Source organism: Condylura cristata, unplaced genomic scaffold (assembly GCF_000260355.1).
Source record: "Condylura cristata isolate star-nosed mole 26May11 unplaced genomic scaffold, ConCri1.0 scaffold00004, whole genome shotgun sequence".
Taxonomy (NCBI): Eukaryota; Metazoa; Chordata; class Mammalia; order Eulipotyphla; family Talpidae; genus Condylura; species Condylura cristata.
Genome location: NW_004567105.1, coordinates 5,431,227 through 5,452,157, shown reverse-complemented (window position 1 = coordinate 5,452,157; position 20,931 = coordinate 5,431,227). Strand labels below are relative to the sequence as shown.

Below are 20,931 nucleotides of genomic sequence, written 5' to 3'. Positions count from 1 at the left end.
ATTACTGGGAGGAGGGCTGCTCCCCTCTAGTCTGGATCTCAGACCCATGGGGAATACACAGCCAGGGGCCCTGAAGGCAGGTCAGGGGAGGAAGCAGGTGGCCGGGCCCCACAGCCCTCTCCGCCTTCCAAGTTCAAGTGGCTGTAGCGTGAAGGTCTCCCTCACAGAGAGAGGAGCTTGTAAGTTAAGATTCTTTTGAACCAGAGGGTCACAACTAGACCCTCGGGCTTTGGGGTTGGGAGAATTCTTGGATCAATATTTTGCAAAGTGCAGGTCGTGACCCACTGCAGATCTAGTAAGAATTCAGTGAGTCACAATCAGAATTTAATAGTGATGATGATACAGAATAGAAGAGAGCGTCAGAGTGCATCCAGTGTCATTAGAGCAAAGCGTCCCCTGGAACTCTTTGTTTGATTCCGTGTGTTGCGCCAAGATGTGATATAATGTATATCTTACTCCTGGTCACAGTCAAAAACCTTGAGCAATTATGTGTCATGCGCCTTTGTTCAGCAGCAGGGAAAGTGAGCTGGCTGGCGGCTAGGCCCTGTGCCTCCGGCCCCAGCAACCTGCAGCGCCTGGTCCACGCCCAACCTCCTGCTCAGCCACACCCCGCTGGGGAACCACCTTGGCGTCTGCATCGCCCCTTTCTGCTTCCTCCAAATTCCCCTTCTAGTGCCTTGACGCCTGACCAGCCTCTACCCAAGAAGGCCCCGTTCCAATGACACGCTCTGCGGCCCTTTCATTGCATGGAACGCTGCAAATCAGCTGGTTTGCTTTGAATAAACATAAATTAGCTGGTTTACTTCAAAACGAGGGAATGGGGCCCTCTCTGGGGGCGAACCGGGTTAAAGCGCAGCACTGCAAAGCCAGCCGCAGCCGCAGCTACTTCAACTCGAGTTCTATCCCCACCCCAGAGGCGACCCACAGGGTGCGGCAGACCTCTCCTGCCCACCTGCTGCTCCCCTCAGCAGTGTGCTTCGTCATTCCCCACTCTGTCTCTGGTGAATCCTCTCAGCGCCCCCACACCGCTGGCCTGTACCCCAGTTCTGTGTGCATAAATGAATCTTTAAAAAAAAAACAAATGAATGAATGATTGAGAGCAGGCTGAGTTGCTGGGGGCGGGTGCTCTGCAGGGGTGCAGCACCCCAGGGTGGTAAGAGCTGCCAGTGATGGGGTGTGCAGAGGGGTCTCAGAACAATAACACTGTCCGGGTCTAAGAGGATAACAAAGGTCGCCAGGCAAAGGACCCAAGCGAGCGGTGGGAGGGTCATCCCGACAAAAGGCAAAAACTCCCTTGGTCTTTGCAGTGAACTGTGGCCCCACTCACAGCAAGGCAGGCAGGGCCGAGGCCCTGTTCCCGCCATGTACCTGGGAGGCCCCAGGCTGCGCGCCCCAAGAGCCTGCTCAGAGGAAGCCTGGCTGGCCTGCACTTAATGCATTAAATATGCATTGAATGAACATCCAGGAAAGTACAAGTGTCTGGGGTTTGCAAGGCAGGAGCGACAGGGCAAGCGGCGGAGAGGCCTGTGAGCCCTGGACCGTGGCGGCCACACGTGTCGGCCACATGTGTCCTACTGAGGGCCGGGCCCTTTTCCTGCAAGCCCTGGAAAGCCGCAGAAGGGGTTGGGGAGAGAGACATCATCCATGGCTTAGAGCACTCTCGGGCACCAGCGTGAGGGTGGGCCCAGGTGGGCGGCTGAGGCAGCCAGTGCAGAAATAACCCAGGCAGGAAGACTTGAGTCGGAAGCAGCCTGGCGGGGCACACCTGCGACAGGTGTGCGCGTGGAGGCCGGCCAGGCTCTGGGGCCCCGGCACCTGCTGTCTTCCTGGGGCTGGGGGAGAGCAGAGGCACAGCGCCGCAGGAGTGTGAATGGGGGGACAGACCTCAGCATGCTCCCCAACTTTGTCCTTGCCATCCTTGTGTTTTTTCCTTTTTATTGTTTTAATGATTGAATTATTTGTGCATACAAGAGCTGGGGTGAAGGTTTGGTGTGGGGGGTGAGAGACTTCAGCAGAGACTGGGGAGCAGAACGAGTAGACTGACTGAAATACACTGCTAAGGGGAGCAGTGGGCGGGTCAGGAGAGGTCTGCCTCGCCCTGTGGGTCACCTCCTGGGCGGGGATGGAACTCCCGCTGCAGTGGCTGTGGTGACTGCAGACAGCTTCACAGTGCTGTGCTTTAACCGGCTGCGCCACCAGAGAGGGCCCTACTGTTCTCTTTTTAAAAACCAGCTTACATTTCAGGGGTGGGAGGACATGCAGACTGTCCCTTGCTGCTTGCGCGCTTCCTACGAAGGTGAGGAGGTGGCGAGGGAAGCCAGGGCTGTAAACAGGACGTGTAAATTCTGGATGGAAACTAGAATTGGCAAAAACATGTGATGTTATTAAATTCACCTCGCTCTTAACTCCCGCCCCCGGAGCCCAGTCTGAGCCCTGGTGAAGGTGGACGACAGCTCTCAGGATCTACTGAGAAGAGAACTACCTCGCCGACTGGAAAAGCTGCACCTTTGGGCCTCCTGACACTGGCAAAGGGGACCGAGGACCCAGGTTCAACTCAGACATCTGGGTACAGGTCTCACGTCTGACCCCTCAGGATGTGACTTTGGGGAACAACTGTTAAGAACCCACAAACCACTCTACCCAACGCTTCTGGAAAGTGCTAACTTATATTGACACATTTAAAGGGACCGCAACCACTGTTCCACTATGCCCACTTTACAGATGGGAAAACAGGCACAAAAAAAGCGACACAGCTTGCCCACAGTTCACACAGCCAATAAGTAACCCAGTCAGATTCAAATCCAGGTCGCGAGGCTCTAGAGTGTGGGCTCTTGCTGAACCACACCTTGCAAATTGGCGTCAGCAGATTAATTTCTTAAAAGTTGAGCTCAATGCCAGGCTGAATGCAGGCGCCCAGTGAGAGCGCCGTCCTGCAAGGAGGCAGATTTTCCTCTTACCCACCCCACACCCCTCGCTTTTGGGTGGCCCAGCATTCCACCCCTACCCCCACCCCCCCAAACTTTTTGGCCCCAAAACTCCAGCCCACGGAGTGGACGGAGGGTCGGGGCGGCGCTCCTGCGCGGCCTGGTCGGGGCCGCAGGTGCACGGGCCGGGCCCCCGGCCCCACGCGTTCAGGGGCTCACGCGCGCTCAGGCGCGAGCCAGCACCCAGGGCAGGCTCCCGGGGATGGCGACACTGGGCGAGGCGGCGCTTCCCGGCAGGAAGGCGCTGGGGGACGCGGCCTTGGAAGGGTGCCCCCGGCGGGCCGGCTGCGGCATGGGCGGGCGGCCGCAGGTGACGACAGCCAGTCCACCAGGCGCTGCGCTCGGCGCTCACCTTATATGGACAGGCGCGGTGCAGGGGGCGGGCCGGGCCGGGCGGGGCGGGGCGGGGCGTGCCACCCTGCTGGTCCCGCCCGGAGGCCCGGCTGTGTCTCCGGGAGAGACTTTTCTGCCAGGGCGGCCCTCGCCCAGCTCCCCCAGATGTCCCCGAAGACCTTTCGGGCATCCCCCCACCCCCGAACCCCTTTTCAGTCCGAGACTCGCGCAGGCCCCGCTCTGCAAGACTGACTGCCTTTGTGACCCGGGGCAGGCAGGCTTCTTTCACTCGAAGGCTGCAGTACCCTCTCGTAGCTGGGGGAGGGGCGCCTTATGGTCAAATGGGGAGCCCTCCTGGACCACAGCTGGGCATGCATGGAAGTACTTGGTTGATTGAACCCTTGGTGGGGCACGACTTTAACCTCTTGAGTGGACGTGTCCAGCATGACACTGGTCACCTGGACTCTGGCCACTCCCCAAGCTCCTCTCCTCACAGACTAGATCCTTTTAAAACTTCTCTTTTTTAAAGGATCTTTTAAAAATGAATCTTTTGTTATGGGGGGAAAGTACACTGGACTACGGTGATGGCACACATGTGATCTGGCGATGGGAAGCCCCCGGGGATGACAGCTGAGATGGAAAAAGGCACAACATGATGGAAAAATAAACGATTACATTATTTAAAAAAAATTTTTTTTTTTTTAAAGAATCTCTTTTTAAAAAGTGTGATGTCGGGCCCTCCCTGGTGGCGCAACAGGTCAAAGCGCAGCAGTGAAAAGCTAGCGGCAGCCACTAGAGCCCGAGTTCAATCCCCCGCGCGGAGCTGACCCACACGGCGCGGCAGACCTCTCCTGCCTCACCAGCTGCTCCCCTCAGCAGCGTACTTTGTCGCCTGCCTGTTTGACTCCCCACTCTGTCTCTGGTAAATTTTCTCACTGCCCCTGCACCTCTGGCCCCAGTTCTGTGTGCATAAAGAAAGATAAATCTAAAAAAAAAAAAAAAAAAAGTGATCTCCAGCCCATCCTTTGAAGCCCTACACAGCCTCCCGTCAGCCCTCACACTCAGTACACAGACCTGTGAGCTTGCAGTTCCCTGGAGGCATCACGCTGTTCCATGCGTCCCAACCTTTGAATGTGCTGTGCCCTCCCTGCCGGCAAGCCTTCCCTGCACACTCTCGGCTATACGCACGATGTCTTCTCCCTGCCCCTCCCTTTCCGAGCCTCAGTGTCTCCAGCCAAACAGGCATTGAGACCACCCCTTCTCTCTGTGTTGTCGTGAGGGAGAGGCGCCTCCCAGCAACAGCCACCACTCAGACTTAACCCGCAGGGACATCGAATCGCGGACCTCATCTTCCCACAGACCTCTGAGGCGTGGAGGTGAAGCGTCGGCCCCAGTCCACGGTGATTTTGGAGCTGACACCAGGCTGGCACTCAAAGTCCACCCTCAGGGGACCCCCTCAGGTCACAGGAAAACCAGGACGGCAGGTCACCCGAGATCCGGTTGGACCCCCACCCTCTACACTCCCTGGGGCCACCTCATGGTCCCCATGTTTCCTGAAGAGACAGTGCCCTCCCCTCACAGCACTGAGGGGGTGTGAGGAGGGGAACGAGAGCATCTGAAAGGCACAGGCTGGCTGGAGCTCAGCTCTCTGGGACACAGATGCAGGCGCCCTCTGCCTGGCGGGCCAGCCACCACCAGGGCTCGCAGGCTGGTGATGGACAGGTGTCGGTCTGATGGCAGCTGAAGCGACTCCTTCAGAAGCCGTCACTTCCCTCACCCCAGGACCGGCAGCTTCCGAAGAGCCGCCACTCACCTTGGCGACAACCTGGCTTGGCCTGCAGCCACCCACTCTGTCAACCAGGGATGGAGGGCTGGACTCTGAATTCCTCTACCCCGGAGCTCTTGACCTGGGGAGAGCAGAGCTCTGGGAAATGCGGCCTCTGGAGAGGTGACCTCAGAGGCCCGCACACGCCCAGGGCGCGAGGTGTGAACCTGGGCTCACGTGCACAAACAGCCTCTCTGCCCAGGCCACCCAGCCTGCGCCAAGCCAGCTGCCCGCCCACCGGCCTCGGAGCCCCGGGCCACTGTCCAAGGGGCTGGCTTCTCCCCGTGTCCCTCAGAGCCCCTGTGGCCAGTACCCAGGCAGGGAGGCCTGGGCCTGGGCCAGTACCTCTTTGCTGAGGAGGAGGGGCCTGCCCTTCTGGCCTGAGAGCTGCCTTCCTGAAGCAGCCTGGCCACAGCTTAGCGGTCAGGACTAAGTGCTGAGCAAACACCAGCCCACTGGGCAGTCAGGCCCCCACAGCAGCCAGCACCAAGTCACTCCTGGGCCTGCTGCTTACTCAGCTGTGCAAGCAAGTGCAGGCAGGGAGTGGAGGACCTGTACTAGGTCCAGGGACTTGGCAGGAGGACGCCTGGGGGAGAGGGCTACTTCTTGCCTCCCCCTCCCCTCATGCTCCCTGCCAGCCTCAGTCAAGATCAACCCTAGGGGACAGTGGGAGCCAGAGCTGCTCTGGGTTCTCCTCTTGTGTCCTGGTTGACCCCCAGGCAAGGCCTTTGCGGTTTCTAGGCTTCCAATTCCCTCTCTCGGTCCAGACATGGTAGCTTCCTTCCCTTCACCGTGAGAGGCAGCCACTAACGAGGGAGAGAATTGGGACCACCACTGTGTCCACTTCACGTGGAGCGGCAGGGTGCCTCAGGACACCCCAGGGCAGGTGGCAGGGGTGCTGGCCCTGGCCAGGCCCCCTTGGTGAGGAAAAAGGGGCCTTTGTAGTGGCCGCTGGACTCTGGGTGAGGGTGGGGGCCAGACCAGGCACAGGGCCTGGCGTGGAACATGCTCATTCATTCATCCGGCAGACCCCTTCCTCTGTGCTGTTACCCTGCACAGCTAGGGACTTGGAAGGGCGTGTAGGGAAGGGGTGCAAGAGGGTGGGTTTGGAGCGGCTGTGCTCCTAGGAAGTGCATTTTCTTGAGTGCAATGTTGGATTGCCTGCTTCCCCAGGGCATTGGAAATGCACATTCTCAGGTTCCGCCCCAAACCCAGGTCCTTATGTGGGTTTGGTTTTGACTCAGGATCTCATCAATACCAGAATTTGGGGCCTGGAACTTTCTGAAGAAAACAAGTAGGTGCCTGGAGGTATCACCTGAGCTGGGCCAGTTCTGATGACTTTTCTGTTAACGTCTCGGCCTCCTCTCCCCAAAAGCAGGCAGTGGGACCCAGCTCAGGGACCGGCCTCCCAGGCCCTCTGCCCTGAGAATCCCACAAGAAGGGAGCTCTGTGTCTAAATATGTTCATTCCAGCCCCACTTCTAAAGGACCATTAACTGAAAAATAATTACATATTAGATAAGGAGGAAGGGTGACAGGGTGACCTCAGTGGGGTGACCTCCCTGGTCTGAGGAACACTGATGGGTGGTTGGTGGGAATGCAGTGAGCTTTTTGGGCTGATGACAAAACCATAAGGTGAGGTGAAGGGCAGGGTCTGGAGCAAGACTGGGGCTACTGCATGCTGGCTCTGACCCCACCTGGCTATGTGACCTGGAGTCATCACCAAAGCCTTCTGCGCCTCAGTTTCCTTGTCCCTGACAGGAGCTGATTCAAGAGCACCCCCCTCCCGGGCAGCAAGGGAGATAATATACAGTTTCCACAGCGCTCAGACCTCGCTGTGTTCAGTTCTTGTTATTAAACAACAGGCTGTTATAGCTGACTTCTGTCCCCACCGCCTCCCAAATTCACGCTAACTGCCAGGACCCCAGAATGGGACTGCTTTGGACACTGGACCTTTATAGAGGTGATGCAGTCAAAGTGAGGCCATGGGGGAGGGTGGGCGAGGTGGGGAAGGCAGATGAAAGAGAAAGCCCCAGGGTGCTCCTCTTGGCCTGAGAACAGGGGTCTGTTGACCCTCCTGGGGCCCAAAGCCTTGCCCCTGAGGAAAGGCAGGATAGCAAGTGGGTAATAACAAGCAGGCTTCAGGACCAAACAGCTCTGACACGTTAATGCAGCACCTCAAGCTCTCTGCACCTCAGTTTCCTCATCTGGGAATTGGCAACAGAGACTTCTCGGCCTTGTGGGGCACAGTGAGCTGACATGTGGGACGTACACTCAGGGAGTCTCGCCACCATCCCCATTCACCCAACAAGGCCTCAGAATAGGGAGATGCCTTGCCCCAGGCCACACACCTAGTAGGTGGTAAGATCAGGACTTAAAGCAGGACAGTCTCCCTGCTCCACCTGCACCACTGTGGAGTGGCCAATGGTGACCCCCAGCTTCCCAAAGGCTGCTGGGAGGCGGCAGGAGACGTGAGGCTTCTTGGAACCAACAATTGCCCAGGTTTCCGGCAGAGTCTAGGCCAGGGTTCAGGGTCACGCCTGCCGCTGCTGTTCCTGGCAGCTGGGAGGAACCGCGGTAGCATGCCTGGAAGTCTGACTGGAGGTGCAGGTCCAGCCGTGGCCAACAGGGCCCCTGCATTGTTTTCTGGACACCCCAGCCTAGGGCCCACTGTAGGGATTTCCTGTAGCCTGGCCAGAATGACCTGTTTTCCGGAGCAGCTTTCCCCCGGCAAGGCGGCTGGGCCGGCTCACCACCCCTCGCCCTCGGCAGGGGCTGCTGTGGCGGCCACTGGCCACAGCACCATCAACATCCTCCTGCCCCGGAGGGTCTGGGCCCCAAAGACCGTCCTCCTCATCCCATCTCCTGCGCCCGGAATTCATTTCCATCTTAGGGCTACCTGGGCAAGTCAAACGCTCTTCTTAGGGCGAGCTGGACCCCTGGGGGCCTTCCAAGGTTGGCTCAGGGGCGACCCACAGGCCCTTGCTCTGCTGCGTCTGGCGGCAAAAGCTCTTGGGTGGACGGCCAGTTTCCCTCTTGTGCTCCTTAAAGGAACCTACATCAGTGACCGCCACTTACCCCAACGCTCCAAAGCTTTCCCAGCTCCGTGCTGAGCCTTCCCACCCCGAGTGGCGTCAGCCTCTCTGCTCTGAGCTCAGTCTCATCTGGGAAATGGGAAGCACCGGCCGGCAGGGGAGTGCTGGGGACCCCAGGAGTCACCTAGTGAAGAACACTACCCCTGCCTTCCAGACCTGTCCAGGGGACAAATGGAGAGGCCACACCCTGGGCTTTGGTGCCTTTCCCCAGCGTTCTGCAGGTGTCTGTGCTTGGGAGAGGCCCTGCCCCCGCCGCACCAGAGGGCCTGCAGCCACACCAACCCCTCTGCCACAGGCTGATAGCCGGAGGAGGTGCCCAGAGCTGGCAGCATTCCCGGTGATGTCAGCGCCATGGAATTAGTCAAACAGAATCACCCTGAGGATTCTGTGTGGGCAGCAGTGACTCATGCTACCTGGCGAGGCCGAGCTGGCACGGTTGCAGCCACCGCTCTGCACACCTCAGCGCACCTCGGGAGGCCAGGGGAGCATGGGGCAGCGTGGGGGTCAGCCCTCTGCACAACTCCCCGGGTGGGGAGGCCAGACCCCCCCCCCCAAGGTTCAGATCTGATACCCACTTTTAGGCATGACCTTGGGTGAGTCAATGTCTCAGAACTGGTTTCTTCAATTTGTAATATGGAAATAATAATCCTTGCCTCACAAGAGAGGAATTAAATGAGATCATGTGTGTAGAAAGTGCTTGGCAAAGGGCACCTTTTAAGGAGTGGCAGTGGGGTACAGGGGCAAGGGCCATGCTGGGAAGCAGGTTGCCCGGCTCTGGGTCCTGGCCCCACCTCCCCCCACTGGGCTTCTTTGAAAGTTCCTCAGCCTTTGCATGTGAGTCTTCTGTAACAGGAGCTGCTGGCGCGCCTGCTGCCTGCCTGCCTTGTGGGCTGCTTGTGGGCTCAAGAGCCTCCATTTTATGGGAGGATGGGGGAGGCTCAGTGGTGGGGGCTAGCCTGCCCGGCCTGCAACCTCCGCCCAGGGGCCTGTGGGCTTCGTGGCGTGGAGAAGGGCTCTCGTGTAAGGGACAAAGGCGGCGACGCCTGTCTCCAGGGCTGCCGTGGGTGGGGGCTCAGATGGAGCCCGGAGGCCGGTGGGGCTCTGCTGCCGGTGTCCATCCTTCTCCAGGCCTCTGTCCACCACGGCCCTTGCGGGCTATTGCCCTCTGCAGGCCTCTGCCCCATCCTGCTGTGGTCTTCACAGCCAGCCACAGGCCCCACCTTCCAGGCATCTTCCCTAGGCTGTAGTGGGGGCCCTCAAGACCCCAGAATAAATAAAACCCCTCCAAGAGTTACAGGCGGGCCCCCAAGGGCAATGCACATGGCACAGAACAAGCACCCAAGGGCCAGGGTGGGGCGCCAGGGCGGGCACCACGGCTCAGTGGCGGGCGGCACTCGCCCACTCCTCCCAGGCGGAGGGAGCGGAGAGCCTGAGGCCAGGGCCGGCACCCGCAGGACACCGGCCCGTCGGCCCAGGAGGAAGCCCCGGACGGCTCAGCTCTAAGAGCCCAGTTTCAGGAAGGAAACCCGGAGCCTCAGTGTCCTCTTCTGTGCAACGGGGACTCTGCCTCACTGGTGTGCAGGGCACCCCAGACGGAGCCCGTCAGGAACAGGAGGGGCGGGGCAAGGGTGAGGGCGGCACTGGAGGAAGGGCCCGCAGCAGCCCGGACAGGCGGAGGCTGCTGACAGCGTAAACCCAGTTTTATTGGCTTGTTCACTTGAGCCTCCTGCTCAGAGAACCACAGGGCCACTGGGCTGGGGGTGGTGCCTGGGGGCCCCCCAGCTCGTGCTCTTCGCCCTGCCCCTGGGAGGGCCGGAGGGGTGGCCCCTCGGGGTAGGAGGCTAAGGTCACTCGGTGTGGGCCCAGGGCCTGTTCCTCACAGCAGGAGGTAGGAGGGCCCACATAAAGTTCTTTATTACAGACCTACAAAAAATGAGAGAATTATATATTACTCTCGCTGGTTTGGGTTTCTTTTTTCCTTCTCTCTTTACAATACAGCAAGAGGAAAGAAAAATGCAGGCGGCAGATGAGCCGGGCCTGGAGCTGGAGAGGACTGGGCCATCCCGCCGGAAGAGCAGGCTGAGGCGGGCAGCGCTCGCCCAGCAGCTGGCAGGAGGCGACAGCCCCGAGGGGCAGAGCGGGGCAGAGGGCCGTCCCGGTCAGCAGCAGCACCAGGCCCGCAGCAGCCAGCCTGCAGTGGCAGGCTGGACGCAGGGTCCTAGGATGGAGGCCTGGTCCCCTCGACGCCGGCCCAGGGCAGCAGGCAGGGAGGAGGCGGAGGGGCGCCGAGGCCGAGTTCTAGCAGGATCCCCTGGGCTGCGGGCCCGGAGGGCAAGAGCCCTCGGCACTCGTCCCTGCTCCTCAGTCAATCAGCTTCTTCAGGAAGGCTTCCAGCTGGTCCTCGTCCTTGATGCCCACAAACTTGTCCACCACGTCCCCATTCTTGATGGCCAGCACGGTGGGCACGGCCGACACCTAGGCGAAAGGGGCAGAGCGGCGCAGTCACGCGGAGGTGGGCTCTCCTCGAGTGCCGTCCTGTGCCCCTGGGGGCAGGGGTGATGCCCGCTGCCACGCGGGCCTCCCCCGCACAGGGGCCCAGCAGAGCCCTCCCTCCCCCAGCCTGGTGGTTTGGCTGGGGTGACCCTGCAGGCCCCTGGGCGGGAGCCGCAGGGGCCAGGGGAGCACCCCCCCCACCCCCCGGCCCAGGGGCAAGCGGCCCCAGGCAGAGGCGGCAGGAGGAGTCTCAGTCCCCGCCCTGCCACGCCTGAGCTGGCACCTGGCCAGCGGCCATCCGGCCTGTGGGCCCTCAGTGCCCTCTGCTGTAAAATGGGGCTGAGGGTTTCCACCTCGGGGCGCAGGCTCTGGAGCCCCTAGGGCCCTTGCCCTGGGGGTACTTTCCGACTCCACAGAGTTCTCATCAGCAACTGAGTGTCCAGCAGCCTCACCTCAGAGGGGCAGGGCCTGCTGAGACAGCAGGCGGGGCCTCGGCGCCCTGCAGTCAGTGTAGGGTGCACTCGACATACACAGGCGGCGACATGGGCGCCTGAGCCACCGCGGCCCCACGCACGCTGCCTGCGGGAGGGGCGCCCCCCAGGGCCTGCCGCTCCCTGTGGGAGGAGGCTGCTGTACCACGAAACCTCCTGGCCCTGAAGCATTTTCGCAAGCTCCCTCAGGGACAAGTCTGAGTGACCTGGCATGTCAGGAGGCCCAAGGCCCGCTCTGGCATCCAGCCTCTCCTGCAGCCTGGGCTCCCTGCCTGGCATTTGGGAAAAAATATAACCAGAGCAAGACAAACAGGAGCCTTTTCTCAAACACACGTTAGCTACCGGAACAGCAGAGATTCCCACAAACACCGGGCCTTCCACCCCGAGCGCCGTCCTGCCAGAGTCACCCCGGGAAGCCAGCTTAGACCTAGAAAGTCAAACTGACACCTCAGCGGCAAACCCGGAGCTGGCTACCTCGACTCTCCAGCAGGGCCCATCTCTCCCTCACTGGCCCCTTGCACCCCTTCCCCACTGGCTTCTGGGGCACACCCGGCAGCGAGATGACAGGGCCCCTGACCCTGGTAGTGCCACAGGCTCCGGAAGGCCTGTCCAGAGACTGACGCGCTTCCCAGAGGCCCGGCGCAGGCAGACTCACTGGCCCCTCTGGCCCGGTCTCGGGCTGCCAGGGGCTGCCACGCTGCGCCCCCTACTGGCCTGCGCGGGCAGCTGGCGCCTCGGCCTGACAAGGGACACGGGCACTAACCGGCTCCGCATGGACCGGTTCCCACTCAGCTGTGCCTGCTAGGCGACCGAGTGCCCACTCACAGACTGCGCCAGGTGCACACCCGGCAGGCCCGCCACATCCCGTCCCATGGGCCATCGAGTCTGCGCCGACATGGTGTCCTCGGAAGCTCGAGCTGGAACTCAAGCTTGCCAGAGGCCAGGCTCTAGGATGCTGCTGGGAGACCTGGCTGTGACCAGACTCCCACGCCCCAGGAGGCAGCAGCTGCCGGCCCTGACTGGCCCATGCCCCAGGAGGGCCGCGCTGCCTTAAATGGAAGCGCACTGGACGCTGGCAGTCCTCTGGAGGGGCGTAAAGAGGCACTAAGGGGGACAAAGAGGCTCGCTGTCCTCTCGATTCTGGCTGCACTGGCAGCCGGTTGGCGGGAAGAGAGGTGCGGACATGGCCTGGCTGCTGCACCGGCCGGCTGGAGCCGGGGGCGCGTGTGCGAGTGGGGCCACCACGGGCCCCGTGCCCCTGCGGCGAGCACTGTCCCTGCGCGCCTCCCCCGACCTCCCTCCACCTGTCTGTGGACGGTCAAGGGCCCACCGAGGGGCTCGGGAGGACGATGCCCGCCTCACGGAGGCGAGCGCCCCTCCTGGGCTGGTCTACGCCGGTGCCCGACTCTTCCCTCGAGGGGGTCATTGAGAGATGTGAGGACAGGGGCTCAGTGACCAAGTAGCCAAGCTGGGATCTGAAAGAGGGGCTCAGCTTTGCAGCCTGTGACCTCAAACCCCTGGCGCCTCCGCCTGAAAGAACTCGGGGAAGCACTAAGAGGATTTCACACCTGAAGTGAGAAATGCCCGATGCTTTGTAAACACGGTGCCCGAGGGGGCTGGAGAACCGTCGCTGAAAAACCCAGACCCAACTTTATGTCGCACCAGAAGAGGCAAAACAGCAGAGACCAGTGATCTCCAGATTCGGGGGGCAGGCGCAGGTGGCCCACGGCGCTCTGGGCGCGCAGCATCCTCTGCGCCGAGGGCGGCCGTGATCACCACACCAGCACCAGCAGGGTGAGGCTGCGCCACGAGCCCAGAGGGGAGAAGACATCCAGCAGCACCCGCCCGCCCCGGCCGTGGCGGTGGCTTTAGGGGTGCTGCCCGGTGTGTGGTCCGGACTCCTCAAAGGGCCTCACGGGAGCTGCTCAGAACTGCACTGCTGGGCCCTTGGGCCAGGCGAGCCAGACTGCTGTAGCGGTAGCCCAGGCCGAGCTCCTCAGCGGCGGGTGTGACCAAGGATGGTGCAGTCAGCTATGAAATTTTATCACTCAAAAAACTGTCTGGGGGGTGTGTGTGCCCAAAATGAACCAAACCCTCAAATGAAGCTCTACACGAGTCAGCCCAAGTATCGGCAGTGGCTGCTTGCTGGGTGGTGACAGTGACCTTCCCCCTGTGTGGCCGTTTTCCTAGAGCTTCCAACAGGTCTGCGGTTCTGTAAGACGAGGGCCTCGTGCCAGGAAGCAGAACGGCGCAGGCCCCGGCCTGTCTCTCCCTCAGCTGGCAGGCGGAGCCCCGAAGAGCCGGGCCGGCCCGCGGGTGTCTCCCCGTCAGCAGGCTGGGGCTGGGGAGGACACCAGGGCCTGAAACCTGGAGCCTCTGGGACACAGGGACATTCCAGGGCGGCAGCTGAGCGTGGAGTGAGGGGAGCGGCATCTGGGTGAGGAAGGGGACTCACCCCAAGGCTGCGTGCTGGGAGTGGGGGTGCCAGGACAGCGCCTCCTTCCCTGAACAGGCTCATCCAACATTTGGAAAAGGGCTTTAGGCCTCCGCGGAAGGTGTCCCAGGAGACGCTCTGGAAACTCCTTTTCCGCAGGCGCGCTTCCAAAAGAGCAGGTGTGAAGGAAGGAAAGGGCTGGGAGGTTCCCCGTGGAGCATCCTGAGCCGTGAGGACGTCAGCCGGGCTTGGCAAAACAGGAGGTCGGGCCCAGGCGACTCTGGCCAGCAGCCTTGAGGTCTTTCTGTGTGACCTCTGTGCTATCTGGACAGTGCAGAGCGAGGGGAGCGTGCGCCTGCCGCCTCCTTTCCGGGCAGCAGCAGAGCTCCGGTGCCCACCCCAACCATGTGGGCACTGCTGGCGGGAACTGGGTTGCTCTTTGCGTCTACACCCGCGAGCACAGTTCCTGGCACATGGCTGGCACTCAAGACGCGTCTGCCATAGACCTTGGCAGGGGCTGAAGCTGCTTCCTGGCAGTGCCAGGAAGAAGGCTGCCCGGGGTGGGGCCGGGACGCCAGCCCAGCTCGACCTCCCCTCCCAGGAGGGATGGACAAGGGGGGCAAGCTAGGGCTGTCCAGAGGGCCAGGTAAGTGTCCCCGACTAAGTGACCAGCGGGAAAGCTTTGGGAAGAAAAGCAGTGACTCGCGCTCCCCTCGAGCCCTCGCCACTAATGCCGGGCAGCCAGCGGTGTGCCCCAGCAGTGGCCACTGCCCCTGGCAGCTTGTGCACAGCACCTGCTCCCAGTGCCTCTGCTCAGCGCAGCCCGCCTCTAGGGGCCACTCCCAGCCCCAGTCCGGGGCAGCCAGCCCTACTGACACCTGCCTGCCGGCTTCCCCCACATGCCTGGCTGGCCATGGGCAGAGAGTTGAGCCCACACTTGTGAACCCTGAGGAGGAAAGAGGCCCCTCTGCCTGCCATTTATTCCTCAGGAGGATGAAGGGGTGAAGGTTCACACTGGCCAGAGCCAGACATTTCAAAAGACCTACAAATCTGAATGTTCACCTGATGTGAGCACCTAGTTCAGTTTTTAAGGAACAGCACTGGGGGGTGACCTCTCTGGAGGCCGAGGGGCCAGTGCTACCACTGCGACAGCCCACCACCATGACAGCCTGAGTTCGACCCCCGGCCAGGGAGTGACCCACAAGGTGCGGCAGACCTCTCCTGTCTCCCTGCTGCTCCCCTCAGCAGTGTACTTCGTTGATCTGCCTGTTCTGCTCCCCGCTGTCTCTGCTGAATCCTCTCACCCCCACCCTGACCTCTGGCCGGCACCCCAGTTCTTCTGTGCAAAAATAAAAGTAAAACAAATAGCACTTTTTGAGGACCCAGCAAAACTGGTCAGGAGCCAGCTCTGGCCCCAGACCCCAGGGGCGCGCTTGGCCTTGCAGGGTCTCAGACGGCTGCCCAGGCCTGTTGCTGGAGCCTACCCAGCGGCCTGTCCTTAGTCCAGCTGCAGCCCAACGGGCCACAGCCCAAGGCTGCCCCTCACCACACACCTGGCACCCTCCCTCCAGCGTGCTCTATGCCAGGCACACAGCGCATTTCCTGCGAGCTAATGTAGGCTGGCTGGGCCCTGGGCCTTGGCATTTGATGTCTGCTCTGCCTGGATTCTCTTCCCCGAGGTCACGACCCACGCCTCACTCCTTCCAGCTACTTGCCCAGATGTCAGCCCCAGGGAGGCCGCGCCCCACTTCCATTTCAGCACTCCTACCCCTTCACCCTGATTTATTTTCTCCGTGGCACAGCCCGCTGTCTGTTCTGTAAGTAGTCATACTGGCTCGAGGCACACCCACTTACTTACAAATTGTCTATGACGGCTTTCCTTATGGATTTGCAACAGAGATCATCCCTGCAAAGCCTCAAATATTTACCACCTGGTCCTTTAGAGAGAAAGTTGTGACTCCCCCCCACCCCAATACTAGAACATGTGCTCCATGAAGCAGGGAACTTGTAAGCTCTGTTCACTGCTGTAGCCTCAGCACTGGCTGCAGCCGCATCCAGGGACTCAGTGACCATCTACAGCAGGAGACATCTACAGCAGTGTGCACGCACAACCCAAGACGCCTGACCACCCAGGTCTTTCTGCGGCTGTCCCTCGGTCCATCCTTCCTCCTGTGCAGCCTTCAGCCCCCAGAGCCCCCAGTGCAAAGCCTTCCCTGCCCCTAAGCCCCTGAGAGTGATCAGTCCTCCTTGCTTTGTACATCTGTCTCTCAGCAATTCTCTCCCTACGTTCAAATGACCTAACTGCCTGTGTTCTCCGTGCTGAAAAGCCAACATCTGCACAAGGGCTTGGTGGGAAAAGGGGTGTATGTACCCTGCAGCCTTGTGAGCACCAGGGGCTCTGTATGAATCATGACTGCCTGGCTCTGCCAGGCCCACAAACTGCTGACTGAACACCCAGGGGACGGATGCTGAATGGAGGGACCACCCCTGGTGCTCTGGCTTCTGCCCCACTTCCTAAGCGCGACACGAGGGACTCAGGCTCAAGAGAGGCGCATCTGCAAAGTGCTCCGCGCACCTGAGAGCTCCAGAAAACCCAAGACGCTGTCCTTACTGGCTGCCAGCTGGTCCCCAGGACATCGCCCCCACCGGCTATCTGGGGTCCCCATGTCCGCCATGAGTGCCCGCTGCCCCATGGCAGGGCCCTGCCAATCCATACCTCATACTCTATGGCGAGGTCTGTGTGATCGTCAATGTCCACCTTGGCCATCACCACCTTGCCTTGCTGCTTGGCCACCATCTTCTCTAATCTGGGCCCCAGGATTTTGCAGGGGCCGCACCACCTCGGGAGGAAGAAGAAGCATCTAGTCGCAAGAGTGCATGCCGTGTGTCAGCGGTCTCCCGGGACCCTTCCCCTGACCCACGTCTTTCAGAGGAAACTTTTGCTCTGATCACCTCTGTTGACAGTTTGAATATTAACCTGTGACACTGGTTACACTGCAAAAAGGTAGTGCCAGGAGACGTTGCAATCGGCTGCTTTCACAAGCCTGGGATGCCAAAAACTACTGCTGAAAAGCTCTTACAGCGGTTATTTCACTGACTTCAATGTACCTAAAAATATACTATATGTATTTTTACAGGATGTGATGTGAAAGAGAGGGCCCGAGCCAACCCACCAAGGCTCTGGAGCCTCAGTTTCCTCATTTGAGAGCGAGACTGTATCCAAGGCTGTAAGAGATCAGCCGCGGCCTGTGGTGCTCGCCTTTGGGGACGTCAGTTCCTCCAGACACCTTCGGGACAGAGTAAGTGAGTGGACACCAGTGGCTTGGGAGCATCTACCACGAGCCCAACCTGTGCCAGGACCCGCTTGGCTCTTAGCGCACAAAACCCTCCACCCTGAGGAGGAAAAGAAGGTGCCCTAAGGACCTGAGTGCCTGGAGTGAAGGAACACGCACAAGGTCGCACAGTGAGGGGCTGGCGAGTCGCGCCTGTGTCCACGGCATCTTCTTAGCCCCAGGCTGCTGTGCCCCCAAGGAGAAACCTGCTCTCACTGCTTGGACACCAGGTGGCAAACTCTTGGAGAAAACTGACGATCCTCTCTAGGTAGGTGGCACTAAGGGGCTGAACGAACTCCCATCTGGGCTCCTTGGTGGGGAAGAAAATGAGGCATCGTCCCACTCACCACTCACTTGGAAGCCCCTGTGCCCAGCATGCCAGCAGGGAGGACTGCTCTGCCCCCACAGCCCCCAGCCGAGGACTCTGATTAAATGTCAGCCTTTGAAACCCCTCCTCTTCAGACATTTTGATGAATGAACTAGCACGACCTGTGCAAGACTTTATCTCCTATAGCAAGCGAAGAAAGGGAGGACAAGGACATCGAATGGCCTGTCCCAGGCAAAACGGTGAGTCAGAGAAGTAACAGAGAGAAGCAAACACACATCAGGGGTTTGTCCAGAACCTCCCAACCTTCCAAGCTACACTGACTCTTTCCAGAATGCCTCATTCGAAGGGACTCGTCCCGTTTTTGGCTTTCTCTTTTTTTCTGATAGCCAAGCCCCAAAGGCTTATAAAGACGGGCATCTAAATACCCCTAGAGCAAACTCCTTCGGCACTGAGAAGCCCCTGTCATGCCCGTCTGCTCAGCCCCCACTGTGGTGGCACTGATAAAATTTGCTGGCCCTTCTCATTTTTTGGTGGCAAGATGATAAAATTCAATCAACTTATCTGCCAGGCCAGGAACTAAAATCCAGATAATGCTAGAGTTATATTTTTTCCACTTTGGGCCAAGCTGAGGCTGTGAACCATTTCTGGCAGGGAGACAGAACACAGCGTTTCCCAGCACCATCGCAGGCACACTGAGGACTTTCCTGACCTATCTCCTACTGCACTACCCTCCATCGTCACTCGCAGGGGTGGCTCTTACCAGTCTTTGCAACGAGGCACGTAAGAGAAGCATGGAACATGGTAATGGGCAGAGCAGACCACCAATAAACGCTCAAACAAGTGACACCCCAGTCTTCCGCTGGCCCCCAACTCACTGTGCATGGAAATCCACAACCACTGGTGTTTCACTGTTGACAACTCGGTCTTGAAAGTCAGGTCCATCCTGGATGTTAAAGGTGGTTGCACAGACTCTGCTGGTGTACAGTGACCGAGCTTGGCGGGATCTTACTGCCAAACCACCAGGGCTGAGCTGTGGGGTCTGCAGGGCCCCAGTGGGGAGGGGTGCCCACCTCTGAGGGGGATTCCGGGAGATGATGGAAGCCAGACACCTCCTCAGGAGCAGTCGCTGCGCCATCTGTGAGAAGAAGAGGCAGGAAGAGCTGAAGCAGAAAGTCAACACTTCAGAAAAATAGAAGGGATGTGGGAATACCTGGGAGCTCAAGAAGATGCAGGGCTGAAAGCAAACTGCCAGAAGTGAGTAGAGGAGGAAATGGAAAGAGAAGAAGGAATCACAAACCAGGACAGGAATATTCGCTGGCCAGAAGATATCAGAACAGAGGTGAGCCAACACATGCAGTATTTACAGAGCAACCTGCTAAGGGCCACGGGCCTTACACACAGCCCAGGGCTCCCGATCAACTCCGAGAGGGTTTATATACATTGTTGGCGTTAAGGAGGAGGAATCCAGGCGCAGGGGAGTTGTGACATGCTCGAAGAACCCAACTACTGAACGAGAGCCACACGGGAACCCAAGGCCGTCTGCAGAGCCCTTCCTCTACCGACTCCTCTTCTACTAACTTTTGATGGGAAGTTGAGAGGAAGAGGGTTTTAGAATCATGAAAACGCGCCGCGACCACTCACGGAGGAACTAAGCGGCGCAGGGCACAGGAGAGTGGAGGGAACTATAAGAAGGAGGGACGTGCGTGTGGAGGGAACAGGGCACTCGGACTCCACGGCCACGGCGGCCCCCCAGAGGGCAACACCCCCCAGCCCGGCGCGTCCTCCCGCTAGGCCGCAGTTCGGCTCAAGGGCGCGCCCGTCCGCAGCGTGCCTCGGCCCCAACAACACCTCGAGCCGTCCCCGCGGGCCGCCTACCTCCGAGCACGGCGAGCGGAGGGATGCACCTCCCGGCCCTCCCCTCCCCGCCCTTCAAGGGCACGGCTGCCGTCACTTCCTCAGGGGTGGGCCTACCGTCACTTCCGGGCCTGGCAACCCGGGGCGCGTCTCTATGCAACTGGAGGGGAAGCTCGGATTCTCCGCCCACGGGGATGATGAGAGATGGCATTGCGCTTCTGGGGTGGCGATTCAATGACTGGAAAAGAAGGACCCTGGGCTGGGAGAGGCCGGAAGAGGGGTGGGCTGTGGGGGCGGAACCGGAAGAGGAGGCGGGCCCAGGGAGAGTGGCCGGAAGACGGGGCGGCCTTCGAGGGAGGGGCTACAGTAGGGGACGAGCCGGAAGAGGCGGGTTCTACTGGTGGGGCCGGAAGAGGCGGAGAGGGCGGGAGCTGGAAGAAAGGCCCTGGGAGCGCCTGGGTGCCGGCCTGCGAGGCCTTGTTGGTCAGCCGGCCTCACCACCCTTGTGCTGCCTTGTCTTCCAGCGACCCTGAGAGGTGCTGGAGGTTCTTTTTCCCTTCCTTTAAGAACGAGGGGGGTAATCTCTAAGGTGTGCCACTTAGGGCCATGACTGCAGTAAAGACGCAACTTCGGTTCCCTGCGGTGACTTAGGGCTGAACTTGCCCTCCCAGCGCCTCTCTGGAGTCCGGGGAGCTGGGCTCGGCAGGCGCCATGATGGTGACAGTCGGGGCGCCTTCCTTGGGTGGGGTCTGTCAGGAACCAGGGAGCACCCGTGTGGCAGTCCCCTGCATCCTGCACCTTCATTGCGGCCCCTCCTGGTTCAGTGGGTACTACCGATGCCAGCTTCTTCCTGCCTTTGCGTAATTCAAAATGACTCGTCCTCCCGCCACGCAGCAGACGCCTCCTCTTTACCTCTTTGAGCAGCGTGAATTGTTTCCTTCTCTAGACATTTGTTCATACCTAAGGGCACAGAGTCGTCTCTTCCACTAGGCCACGAGCTGCCCGAGAGTCCGGGTTTAGCTTTTCTGTAGCCCTGGGCCCAGCACCAACCTGATAACAGTGCCTGGCTCACAGTGTGCAGTAGATGCGCGGTAATGACTGTCCCGGGGATGGTGACTGTCAGCTTACTTGCCCAAGGTCACAAAGCAGGTAAACTGGCACACCCCGTCTCCTCCATTTCAGCCTGCGCTCCATCTAGTGGGGATTGCTTACAGTTCCAGACTTCGCTTAAATGTCTCCCATCTTTGTACTTTGTAGCGGCCCTTCCCGAGGTCTGGAAGGCCTCCGGCTCTAGTCTCCATCTGAGAAAATGCTAGCAGATGCCAGATGAGGCTTCATCCCTGGAAGCCCTTTCCCGAGCCTCCTCCAGGAGGGATAGAGGCCCTTCTCTGTGCACCGATTCTCAGCCCCTGGGGTCCATTTCTCCAATGCCTGACGCAGGACACAGTCGCCACGAACAGAAGGCAGGGGTCCAGATTGAATCTTCTGACACCAAATCCGACTTCCCCTCCTGCACTGCACTGACCCATTGCGCCTCTCCCACAGCGCCTCTCCCACAGCGCCTCTCCCACAGCATTCCAAGTTTATCCCAGTTCATTGTGGCCACACCATTTGTCCCCTATTTGACTGGCTGGCTTACTTCCTCTCTGCGGTGGGCACAGCCGCAGCTGCACAGGGACTTTCCTCTGGGTTGGGGTCAGGGGAGCCTTGGGAGAGGTCCGCATCCCCTGGCCACCAGCAGCCAGGTCAGCCTTCCACCTTAG

The 20,931-nt window shown here is 60.0% G+C and overlaps 1 protein-coding gene across 5 annotated transcripts; it reads right to left on the bottom strand.

Moving 5' to 3' along the window:
• Positions 1-10,125: 10,125 nt before the first annotated feature.
• TXN2 (thioredoxin 2) lies at positions 10,126-19,388 on the bottom strand. Of its 5 annotated transcripts, none has more exons than XM_012720679.1 (4): positions 19,286-19,388; positions 18,190-18,449; positions 16,371-16,494; positions 10,126-10,711 (listed from the first exon to the last, which is right to left on the bottom strand). In XM_012720679.1, the coding sequence occupies exons 2-4, from the start codon at positions 18,447-18,449 to the stop codon at positions 10,598-10,600; spliced, it is 498 nt and encodes a 165-aa protein (XP_012576133.1). In that variant the 5' UTR covers positions 19,286-19,388; the 3' UTR covers positions 10,126-10,597. The 5 variants fall into 5 exon arrangements, with proteins under 5 accessions (XP_012576133.1, XP_004675749.1, XP_012576134.1 ...); XM_004675692.2 differs by lacking the exon at positions 19,286-19,388 and adding an exon at positions 19,190-19,253; XM_012720680.1 differs by lacking the exon at positions 19,286-19,388 and adding an exon at positions 18,956-19,066.
• Positions 19,389-20,931: the final 1,543 nt, after the last annotated feature.